Here is a 12,517-nt window from a genome sequence, read left to right as displayed (position 1 = left end):
AACTGTGACCTGAAAGGAATTCTTTCCAAGAGTACTCCTGAATTAGATACCAACATTTCCTTCCCCACCATCCCTTCTCAAAACTGCAATGTCCAAACCTGCTCTATTATTCTGAATACAAACAGGCCTGCTTTAAGACAAAGCGATTCCTTTTAATTCTGAAGTTGTTTGGAAACACAAAGAGTAGACATTCAGTCTGTGAGAAATGGTGTGGAATTTAACCAAAACATTAACCACATTGTCATATGGTCCAGAGCATCCAGATCTGAAGATAGAGTCAAAAGAATGATTACAAAGACTCACGGAGTTATTTGTACAGCTCTGTTTATAGTGGGTTCATTCCTAGCATCAAACTGTTGGAAACAACCCAGATACCATCAGCAGATAAGTGGATAAACAAAATGTGATGCATCCCTATGGTAGAATAGTGTTCATCCTTTGAAAGGAAGGTATATGAATTCTGGCATGTGTAATAAATTAATGAATTTTGAGGATATTATGTTAAGGGAAACAAGCCAGTCACAAATGATAAATACTGTGTATATGAAGTACCTAAATCAGTCAGTCAGTAGCATGCTGGTTGCAAGTAATTAGAGGAGAGGAAGATGGGAAACCATTGAACAAGTTTCAGTTTGGGAAAGTTTCAAAGTAAGCAGTGATAATTGTAAAACAATGCAAATGCCTCCAAAATGCATCCTTACAAAGCTAAAAGGTGCCTCTTATGTTAGTTGTATTTTATCACAAAAAAAAAAAAATGTATAGGAATTTTGCCTATCTTCTCTCTGAAAAGGCCAACTTTTTTCCTCTTTAGATGAAACCTGGATCGGCGTTTATACAGCCAAGGATTGTTACCCAGTCCAGGAGACTTTCATCAGGAATTACACTGTGGTCCTGTCCACTCGGTTTTTTGATGTGCAGCTAGGAATTAAGGACCCCTCTGTGTTCACCCCACCAAGTACGTGCCAGACAGCACAGCCAGAGAAGATGAAGGAGGACTGCTTCTGGTGAACTTGCTGGGACAGAAGCGACCAGCTCAGACCTTAGTGAGTCTGTCTGGAAATGGATGAGAGACTGCTTTGGATGCAACTCTTCAATAGAAATAGATCATTTAGGAGGGTAAACACCGATGTGGGTTTTCTTGGACATCTGATGCCAACTGCTCAGCTCCATTTTCAGTGGAGAACTCTTGTTAGCCTCAACTGCCTGGCACACATCTAATGCTATCTGGGGCCACCCCTTCTCTGTGCAGGTGTATAGTCCATGCAGTAGAGAATAAAGGGATGAGAGTGGGTACAAGGAGTTTGCCTCTGCTGGGATGAATGCTTTATTTCCGCTACAAAGAACTGAAGGTGATAATAAAGTATAGAATGATTTAGTTCAATTCTCTCCTTATAAAGGAAGTCCCTTGCTTGCACCAGGATGGCAACAGTTCCTGCTGATCCCACCCCTACCTCTGGCTACTGCAGAACAATCCTTTAAGATTCCTTACAGACTTGAATTTTGTGGCATGACCCAATGAATGTAGATGCGCTGCAAAAAAGCAGAAGTTTATAATAGGGAGTAATGATTGCTCTGAAAGGAAAAACAAGCTTTAAGCAGGAGGCTTAGGCAATCTTAGTATTCCTGTGTGAGATGAAGTGAGAGCCGTGTGTGCTGCTTTGCTAGAGTATTGATTAACAAGGTGAAACTTCATATATTTTCTAGTGGGCAGACAGGCTCCTAAAACAGCACTGAGCTGGGAGGCCCCCGAAGTCAGGACTAGACTCTTTTACCCTTAACTCCTTTAACTGTTAAATGCACTATGCCTGCTCTTGCCTTGACTCTTTTAGAACTCTATTTCACTAAAGCTGAGTCTGCTCAGGCTTCTAAGATCAGCTCCCATGTGACTGTATAAGCTGCTCCCACGCCTGCATTCATTGCACCTTGCAGCTTGGCATGCCTTGCTCACAATACTCATTATGCTGTGTGAGGATTTCCTGATGACTGGAAACTGTGCTCCCCTGTCCTGGCTAAGAGCTCCTTGAGTACGGGTACCACATTCTTTCTGTTTACTTTAATATTTCCAGCACCAAGGAAGTGCCTGGCACGTAGTCAGTGCCCTCAACGTTGGTAGAGGAGCTCACCAACCGTTGGTGTTCAGTTTCCTCATCTATTAATCAGGGTTGGCTTCTCTGATTGCTAGGAAGGCTTACTATCCGAGATTCTTCTGTAACTGTGTTTCATTTGGCTATGTATCATCTTTAGTTACCAAGAAAAAATGTGTGATGCTTGCTTTATGCTGAAAACAATCTACATTGTAATTTATTATACACTTAAACAAGTTTAATGACATCTAACAAATTGTTCTTTCATGTGTTTGTTTCTGTAATTAATATGGATGAACTCAATTATAAGGAAGTGAAAACTCTTCTGTAATTAGTAAATAAAATACTTCCCATAATAAAAACCAGATTGGTTATCTTCTCTGCAGAGCCTACTAAGTCTCATCTTCTCTAAAGTCCAGTTTTCAGTTGCCTGGCTCAGAAGGAAGTTTCAAAGCCAGTCTTGATCTGTTTTTCCCCCTCAGTCTTCATCGCTGATCAGGACCCCAGCTAATGTGAGAATGTAGTTCTTACAGCTAACATTTGTATCCATCTCCTCAGTTATCCTGAGATCTGGCTTCTTGCCATCCTTGGTTTGGGGAGGAGTATTTTCACCTACTAGCATTCCTCTGGTCTATTTTCTAGGAACTACCCTGTTATTATCTGTAATACATTCATAATTATAAACCAGCACCAAGCACCTGCCCTCTACAGTAGCTATTCTGATTCCTGGGATCACAAAAAAGAGTGGAGGCCAGCCAAAGACCAAGAATGGCACTGCTGCATTCCAAGAGTTCCAGCCTACAAAGAATTCGTGGCAGTATTTGTCTGCTTCCCATATCCCCACCCAGAGAAAAACTTTTGTACAGTCCGAACCAGAGATCTTTGTACAGTCTTAAGACTGGGCACATCCCTGGCTATATTCACAATCAAAGCAGGAAGTAAAATCTATCTTACTCACGGACATAGAAAGTGAGTGTGTTTTCCTTTTTCATTTGACCCATTCTAGTGATTAAACCCCTTCACAGAAACAAATGAAAAGTGATAAAGTAGAGCTATCACCTGCTTTCTACACTGGGCTATGGGAGTCAAGGTGCCTGCCTGGAGATGCTGGTGCCTGCCTAGACATTCTGGTTCCAATCATTCTTTTGTGAAGATGAATTTCTCATTTAAAACTTTGCCGCATGTAACTTCTTAAAATTGGAACTTGGGACACACCTAAAAGTTATTTAAATATTTAAAGAGAACCAAACATTGTATCTTAGTGGAAGATAGATGTCTGTGCCTCATGGCACAGACTACTACACTAAGATTACATCACTCAAAAGCCCCCACTCTTAGCCGGGCGGTGGTGGTGCTCACCTTTAATCCCAGCACTCGGGAGGCAGAGGCAGGCGGATCTCTGAGTTCGAGGCCAGCCTGGTCTACAAGAGCTAGTTCCAGGACAGGCTCTAGAAACTACAAGGAAACCCTGTTTCGAAAAACCAAAAAAAAAAAAAAAAAAGCCCCCACTCTTGCTGGATTATTCTACCACTTCATTCAGCATTCCCATGATTCCTTTCATGCATGTATTGCCTATACCACCCATGGTGTTTTCAACTTCTCCAGATGCATAGATCTAGCTTTCCTTTAATCACAAAAGTACCTCAGCTGAGGAAACAATGCATCTGTCATTCATTTCCAGTCAAAATAATTCCACAATTTCAGCTGGATGAGAATGAGTCCCTTCAGCCCAAGATTTGTGAATAATTTTTAAATGCCACTTTAAAAGCAAATTGAATTTTATAGACATCCTGTCATCAATAACCATCTCTTTTACAAACATTGCTAGGATAGTAATAATAGAAATACATTTTTATTTGCTTTAGGAAAGAATTACAAACTCAGTTACCATATGCAGAAAAATGCTGAGCCCATAACTCATTGTATATTTCATGCATGAAGAATGATGCTTGTCTCTATAATATTTTCAATTTTAAATACATTGTTTTTATTTGAGTGAACATTGACACATGCCTTCCAATTTGCTTCATATTTAATGTTGCAAGATATAGATTAGTACCATCAACTAAAGAATAGTTTGCAGTGAGTGCAGCACACGTAGCATTCAAGCCATCTGAGTATAAGCGCCTGCATTCTGTACTGTGATTGCCGTTGTATAATTGCTGGTGGTTTACTGTACACTTATTTTAATTCATAGCTGCTCGGTTGCATAGCTAAGTCTTCATTTCCTCTAACAGTTGTGGTAATATACGATAGGAAAACATAATTTTCTTTTTGCTAAAACACGATTTCTATAGTTTTCATTCAGGAAACTACCCCTCTAAGCAAATGTTAGATTTAAGATTGGCTACTATGCAAAATCAGTTTTCAAACTCAACAAGCATTAATGAATAACCTCTCAGTGGTATTTGGCGTATTGGTCTGTTGTTTTGTTTTGTTTTGTTTTTCTACATTAGTAGGATGAAGTAACCGAGGCAGGCTGCTGAGAAAGAAAGAGGTTTTTATTGTTCACAGTTCTACAAGAGCAGAGATAAGAGGCCCTGAGAGGTGATGGTCTTTCCGGCAGAGCCCTGAGGTGGCACAGAGCATGGAGTGGTAAAAGACAAGACACCTACTTATGTATGCATCTTCTTGGATTTATGTGATTATTGGAGATGACAGTGAGTATACACATTAACATTGTGGAAGCAATCAGAAAACCAACTCAAATCCAACATAGGTATGTGCTTAGTAAGTTTCTTACAGGGAAAAATGTCCATTTGCCAGACTCTACTGTCTCCTCCCCATTCACCTACCATGCATTAGTTAGTGTTTCTGTTGCTGTGATAAAACACCATGATTGGAAGCAACTTGAGAAGCAGTGTTTGCTTCAGATTACAGTTCTACATCACACTGTATCACTAAGGGAATTCAGGACTCAAGGCATGAACCTGGAGGCGGCAGCTGATAAAAAGGCCATGGAGGAGTGCTTATTGGCTTGCTTCTCATGGCGTGCTCGGTCTGTTTTCTATTACCCATAGTGAGCTAAGCCTTCCAACATCAACTATCAATCAAGAGAATAAATCACAGTCTTATCTATAAACCTTGGGGAGGATTTTCTCAGCTGAGGTTCTCTATTCCAAAATGACTCTAGCTTGCATCAAGTAGACATAAAACTATCCAGGACATGCCTACCACAAATAGCCTCCTGACACTGTAACTCATACCACATGGCAAGTGAACAATAGCTCTGCAGAGGAATTAAGTTAGATTCCAGCACTTCTGATATCAGTTCATCTGTGGCTTTGCTTAACTCATCAACGACAGCAGTATGATTATAGAAGTCCTGATGTGGAACTTAAAGTCTTTGATTACAACTCAAACTATCTATGTCCCAAGACCAAAGAAATCTAAAAGATATGAGGAAGGGGGCATTCTGTTTGTCATCATAAATTCTCAGTCCAGAGGAGTTGTGCACAGTGATGGACAGACGTAAGGATAGCATGGATATTACAAAAGCAGTATCTTAGAAAATTTCGATTTAGGTACCTCCCTTTTAAGGTACCGTGCCATGGAGTAGGTCAAACTGAAAGATTTTCCCTAAACCACAACCCACAGGCTTCTTTTGCTAGCAGTTCAGAATCATTTCCACTGTCTAAGGACCCATATATATCACAGTGTAGATTATTCTTCAATGAAGAAGGAAAAGGCCATTTTAAGGTAATATGCTTCTGTTGATTAGACATATGGTGCTTGGTTAAGACAATCTGGGAAAATACATACACATCATTTCTCTAAAAATAAGATCCCTCGTGCATATAACCAACTTAGATGTAATTTTCAGGGGTTGAAGGAGCCTCTGAAGCCTGCCTATTTCAAAATCTCCCATTAATTTTTAAATGACTTTTATGTTACCCATAGTAACCACTCAAGTTTGGCTTTATGGTGTGTTTAATATGTGCGAATCAAATTTTCCTATCTTTCTTCTACTGCTGTTGTAAGCACCATGGCCAAAAACAACCTGGGGAAGAAAGGGTTAACCCCAGAACTGTGTGAATGAGAACTTATTTAGAAACAGAGTGTTTTTTAAGTGATCAGATGAGGTCATCATGGCGGACCTTGATGCAGGAAAATTAGTGTTCTTATGTAAAGGGAAATGAAGGTGCACACGTGCAGACAAGTCACATGGAGAACCCCAGCTAATCTCCCACTAGGTTCTATGCTAGAAGCTTAAAATAGCTTCTCCATCTGAGCACATAAAAGAAACCAGCCCTGCCAATACCTTTATGTTAGAAGCTCTGTAAGGTAATATGCTTCTGTTGATTAGACATATGGTGCTTGGTTAAGACAATCCGGGAAAATACATACACATCATTTCTCTAAAAATAAGATCCCTCGTGCATATAACCAACTTAGATGTAATTTTCAGGGGTTGAAGGAGCCTCTGAAGCCTGCCTATTTCAAAATCTCCCATGATAAAGGCAAAGGGAAGAAGAGACCTGGCAGCAGCAACTGCTTGCCACCAATCACCTTGGCTATGCGCTTAACATTTGTTTCTTGATCAAATCTTCATAAGCAATAATAATCTATACAAGCAATGATGCATCCTCATTTAGATTCTGTAAGACTTAGTGCTGTGAACAGATGCCCTTCTCTAGTGCATAGCTGGGCTGGGGCAGGATTGTGTTTGCTTTCCTCTGATGGCAGTCCTTTTCGGTTTTTGAAAGAGCTCAGAGCATGTGTGATTTTTCAGATCCCTGGCACATGATGTGTGACTACCAGACAGAGGGACTAAAGAGGGACCGTGTTTAAAGATGTTTCGGCTGCTTCTGAGTGAACAGGAGGACTGTAGAATAAAATTAAGAAGGGTCATATAGAGATCATCCCTTTGTCTTCTCTGCTTCTTTTTTTCATTCCATGGCAGCATGGGATCTTGTAATCACCAAGGATTTTAACACACAGGCATTTCCTTCCTTGCTAGGTAAGCTTAGAGACCAAAATTGCATTCGTTAAATAAAACTAAATCAGACTGATGGTGTTAATGAGCAGAAATGTCAGAATGTTCAGGCTTAAAATGGAAATAGGTACAAGAATGGGAAAATAAGTAAAAGAAAATTGAACCTCTCATTCCTCCTGGAACACTGTTGACCACCCAGCTAGAGCCATCTCCCATGCTCCGTGGGCAGTTAGGAGCATGGGACTTCCAGTGTAACAGGTGAGACCAAGTGCTTCCCTGGAGGAGACTTTAAATAAAACAGTCAAACAATCTGAGAGCTGTGTACTGAGCTGTGTACTGTAAGAGCAGATGACAGGGTGGCAGTCACTGCTCCTCAGAAGGAACTGGATTCTGAGTAGTGACTGCCCTGAAATGGGAAGTGGGAAAGAAGATTCAAGCAGAGAATGCATGGCAGGTTTCTCAGGCGACAGAGTGCAACCCCTTTGAAGATAGAAGCACCATTCTGCACAAGCTACTAACCGGCATTAAGGGTAGAAACAAGGGGAAACAGACTCCTGTACGTTAGAGACTGATGTCCTTTGGAGAGCAGGGGAAGCCAATAAAAATCTGCAGAGGGAGCTCAGTGGAAGGCATTACTGGCTGTGCGAATTGAGCAAGTCTGAGTCTCAGTGGTCTTAGAGTAAGGGATAATCAGGGCCACTGTGAAGAATAAATGAGTCATTTAACACAGTGCGTTCAGAGCAGAAGCCCAGGAGAAAGCAGAGCTGTCAGTGTGACTGGAACACAGTGACCAGCTGGCGGCTGACGGCTTTCATGCGCAGTACCCTAAGCTATGCCTTTGTCTCATTTGCTCTTCAAATTGCTCCCGGTGACCAGTCGAGCAGTGGTACCCAGTGCAACAGTCTCCCAGACCTCACGGGAGGATGAGCAAGCATCCTGCAGACTTTGTTAACTTTCATCACTGTCAGGTAAGGTCTCTCAGAAGGGAAGGTGAGATGTCCACAGGTAGGCAAGGGCAGCAGGAATGAATGACCATGGGACTGGGCGTTCAGTGGTAAGCTGGCATCGGTGGCCTTGGAGCTCTGCTTCCATTCTCTCTTGGGCCTCCCCAAGCCCTGTTCCATTTGGACTTTGTAGAAATATTTTTTTTTTTTTGAGAAGCGTCTGAATCCTGATGCCATGCTCTTCTGTTTTTGCATGTTATGAAAAGCCTTGAAGGTTTTTGGTTTTGCTTGAAGGATTTTGGGACCAGAGGAAGGCCATGTTTTACGATGTTCTGCTTTACCCTTTTCAGAAAAATACAACCAACTCACTTGAGAACTCTCTCTTTTCTGTTTCGAGTGTAGCTTTTAGAGATTTTCAAGGTGACGGTGTGAGTCACGCACGGTTCTTGTTGATACTCATTGGGCTAAGTATTTGATTTCACAGATGTGCCTGGTCTCCAAAGCCTGTGGATCCTCAGAACGCCTTTGTAACTCCGTTGCTCTCAGCTCTCAACAGTCAACACAGGCTGAACTGTGTGAAAGGCTGTATTCCTTCCTGGCTCAGTGACATTGAACAGGAGACTTCATCTAACTTTGTAGTTCTTTACTGTGAATGGACACCAAATACCTAGTGAGACTCTTGGACTGAATGAACACTGGCATTAGGTGATTAGTAAGTGTTTTCTACTAGTTAGCAAGCTTCGTTATTAGTAACAAAGTCTCAGCGTATCAGAAAAAATAGCATACTTTTTTGTTTGTTTGGTTGCTTGGTTGGTTTTGGGTTTTTTGTTTCTTTGTTTGTTTTCAAGACAGAGTTTCTCTGTGTATCTCTGACTGTCCTGAAACTCACTTTGTAGACTGTTTGACTGGCCTCAAGCCTCTGCCTCCCAAGTGTCAGGATTAAAGCCTTGAGCCACCGCTGCCAGGCTAAAATAAGACACTTCTCAAGTCACTAGGACAAAACAGTTGTATACCACAAAGAAAATGCTCTAAAAGTCAAGGGGGAAATAGATGTGTAAACTGGGGGCAGGGTGGGGGAGTGTGGTAAATGGGAGGGGTGGGGGATGGTCGAGTTAGGGAAGGGACTGAGAGGGAGAGCAATGAAAGAGATAGCTTGATAGAGGGAGCCATTATGGGGTTAGGAGAAACCTGGTGCTAGGGAAATTCCCAGGAATCCATAAAGATGATCCCAGCTAAGACTCCTAGCAATAGTGGAGAGGGTGGCTGAATTGACCTCCCCTAGTATTCGGATTGATGAATACCCTAACTGTTATCATAGAACCTTCATCCAGTAACTGATGGAAGCCGATGCAGAGATCCACAGCTAGGCACCAGGCCGAGCTCTGGGAGTCTAGTTGAAGAGAGGGAGGAAGGATTACATGAGCAAGAACAGGAGAGGGCCTGGGTCAAGATCATATGGGGAAATCCAGGGAGACAGCTAAACGGAGCTAGCAGGAACTCATGAACTCTAGACCACCAACACTGAGGAACCTTCATGGGGCAGAACTAGGCCCTTTGCATGTGGGTGACAGTGTGTAGCCTGGTCTCTTTCTGGAACTCCTGAAGGTGGGACCAGGAATTATCCCTGATATACGAGCTGGTTCTTCTGAACCCATTCCCTGTGATGGGATGCCTTCCTCAGCCTTGATGCAGGAGGGAGGGGGGTTGATCCTGCCTCAACTTAATGTGCCAGGCTTTGTTGACTCCCCACGAGAAGCCTTACCCTTTCTGAGCAGTGGATGGGGCAAGGGTTGGAAAGAGGTTGGGGGGAGCAGGAGGAGGGGGATGACTGTGGTTGCTATGTAAAATGAATAAAAAATTAAAATAAAAAGAATTGTCAACATCGAACATCAACAATACATTCTAAAAATTATTTTAAAAAGATAAACTTCTGACACAAATACATGAGAAATAATTTTCTTAAATGTTTTCCAAAAGACCTAATTCCTTTACTTTTACTTTCACACCACTTTGGTTTTCCCGCAGCTTCTTTAAGGCCCCAGATGGCCTAAATAACACCGTTTTTGTCCTGTGATTTCCCACAGCTGTTGTCACCATCTAGAGGCTGAGCCCATCCAGACACGTTAGATGAACTTTGCCATCAGTAACAAAAAATCTTCAACTTCCAAGTTTAGGTAGCTTATCCTCAGCTACAACTAGAGTCAAGGAAAGATGTGGGGGAGGGGAATTTGGTGACATTCTTCAACCAAACAAAACTCAACTAGTCCAAAACTCAACCCTCCTTATTAGCCCACAGTGTTTCTTTGTGTGTGTGTTTGTGTGTGTGTTTGAGTGTGTTGGTTTTGTTCATTCCATTCAACTAACAAGTCTGTATCTATCACTGACTATTTGCAACGAGAAATTAAAGAAATGTTAAGAAAAGGGGATATGTCCTTGTAGAAAATAAAGTCTGCCTGGAAACTATGGCCCGACTTACATTAAAACTAGTAAGTGATTGTCAGAGTGACTGAGGAATTAGACAAATATAGAAGGACCTCTCACACTAACAGAAACAGGACTGAATGCTCTTCATTCTATCACAACTTCATGTTGTACCTGTAGCAGTAAACACACACACACACACACACACACACACACACACACGATAGATATAGACAGAGAAGATTGTATTCTGCTATCATTATCTAGTTCTTGAAATGTGAGATAAATTTATTGTGACAACCAAACTGACAAGGCTCACACAGAGCCCATACATGTCGTAGAGACCAAGCCCATCGCCATTGTCCTTGGCTCCTCGGTCAGCCTCCACCATCAGCCACTTTCAGAGAGTCCGATTTGGTCGCATGTTCCATCAGTCCCATTCCAAGTGGACTTGGTGGTCTCCCATTAGTTCTGTCCTGCCGTCTCAGTGGGTGAACGCATCCCTCATGGTTCTGACTTTCTTTCTCATGATCTCTCTCCTTCTGCTCCTCATCAGAACTTTGGGAGCTCAGTCCGGTGCTCCAGTGTGGGGCTCTGTCTCTATCTCCATCCATCGCCAGGTGAAGGTTAAGGCTCACAGTGAGCCTGTCCATGCTGTAGAGTTCACATTCATTGCCGTTGTCCTTGGTTTCTCAGTCCTCCTCCACCGTCAGCCATGGACCTGGAGGGAGTTGGGAGGACCTTGGACTCAACATAGTGTAGAGAACCCTGATGGCTCTTTGGCCTGGAGAGGGAGGGAGTGGGGGTATGGGTGGAGGGGAGGGGAGGGAAGGGGGAGGAGGAGGGAAGGAGATGGCAATTTTTAATAAAAAATAAATAAACTGGAAAAATAAAAATAAAAAAAAGAAAAAAAATTTATTGTGACAGAACCTAAAGTGGGTCTCTTTGAACTGCTTTGCCCCCTTGCTTTTCCTAGCATTTCCATCAAGATGTCTTGCTGATGACTTAATCGTGCTTAATGATTTTCTCCCCACTCTACAGTGACCACCCATGTGCAAGTGGCCGTTGTCCCTCTTGAGCCTCTGTAGCTGTCTTCTCCCTATCTTTCTTTTCTTCTCATGCTCCTATCATCCATTTCTGCATAAGAGCAGAAAGACACTCTTAACATGGAAGTCAGAATTTGTGAGTTTTCTACAGAACACCCTCTACTTCAGATGGGCCTTAGAATGAAGTCTACACCCATTGTCTGCTGCTTCACATACGGGACCTGGCCACATTGGCCTTAGCTTTTCTGAACCCAATGACAGAAGGTGTCACTACAAGCTTTTCTATGTATGCATGTATAATTCCTCACATAAGATGAACTCATTGCAATCAAGATCTTTGCTGTGGCTTTTCCTCTGCCTGGAATGTTTCTTGTTGGAACTTCTGCCTGGCCTCAACTCCAATGGCTTCTCTTCAGAGAGGCCTTTCTTGAACACCCCATCTATTCTATCACCTATTCATTCTCTGGGTGGATTTTTGTCACTGTAGCTTTTTAAGGGCTCTATACATTATCTCCTTTCTTCCCTCACCAGAACACTGACTTTATAAGGTTAGGAACACATCTTTGACTGTATCCTCTCCTTCAAAAAGACAGTCTTGAACTTAGAAGGGATTTGGCTTGGATACAATGTGAAAGTGCGCAGCAAATGGTCACTTGTGATGGAAGTTTGATCCTTGGTGCATCAGTACTGAGATGGTGGGAAGACTCCAAAGAAGGCAGCTGGGTAATGGGGAAATAGCCTTAGAAGAGGCTAAAGCTGGCTTCCGAGACTGAACCAATTCTTGCTAGAACAGACTGTTAGAAGCAATATCCTCTCATTTACTTGGCTTCTTCTGAGCGTGGCTGCTTCCTTTTCTGCTTCTCTGCCACATCACAAACAATCCAGTAATGCCCTTATCAGACACGGGCAGTATACTCCTACACTTCCATAATGTTAGCCTTGGTTATTGTTTTCAGAGAAACACAAAATGACTGAATTCGATTTCAATTATTATCAATTATCAATATTTTCAATTATTATCCCAAATCAGGAGCAGTTGATGCATATTTCAATCTTCAAACCCATGAGATGGGTATGATAACAATT

General features: G+C 42.2%; 1 protein-coding gene across 1 annotated transcript in view; it reads left to right on the top strand.

Annotated features, from left to right (window-relative positions):
* Positions 1–1,925, top strand: part of Epdr1 (ependymin related 1) — a 30,839-nt gene extending 28,914 nt beyond the window's left edge. Inside the window, exon 3 of the mRNA XM_038335196.1 lies at positions 812–1,925. Within this exon, the coding sequence (XP_038191124.1) occupies positions 812–1,008 (197 nt within the window). The 3' untranslated portion in view covers positions 1,009–1,925. The remainder of the gene's footprint in view (positions 1–811) is intronic.
* Positions 1,926–12,517: the final 10,592 nt, after the last annotated feature.

Source organism: Arvicola amphibius, chromosome 6 (assembly GCF_903992535.2).
Source record: "Arvicola amphibius chromosome 6, mArvAmp1.2, whole genome shotgun sequence".
Lineage (NCBI taxonomy): Eukaryota > Metazoa > Chordata > Mammalia > Rodentia > Cricetidae > Arvicola > Arvicola amphibius.
Note: the sequence above shows the minus strand (reverse complement) of the source record. Positions and strands in the feature narration are given on the sequence as shown.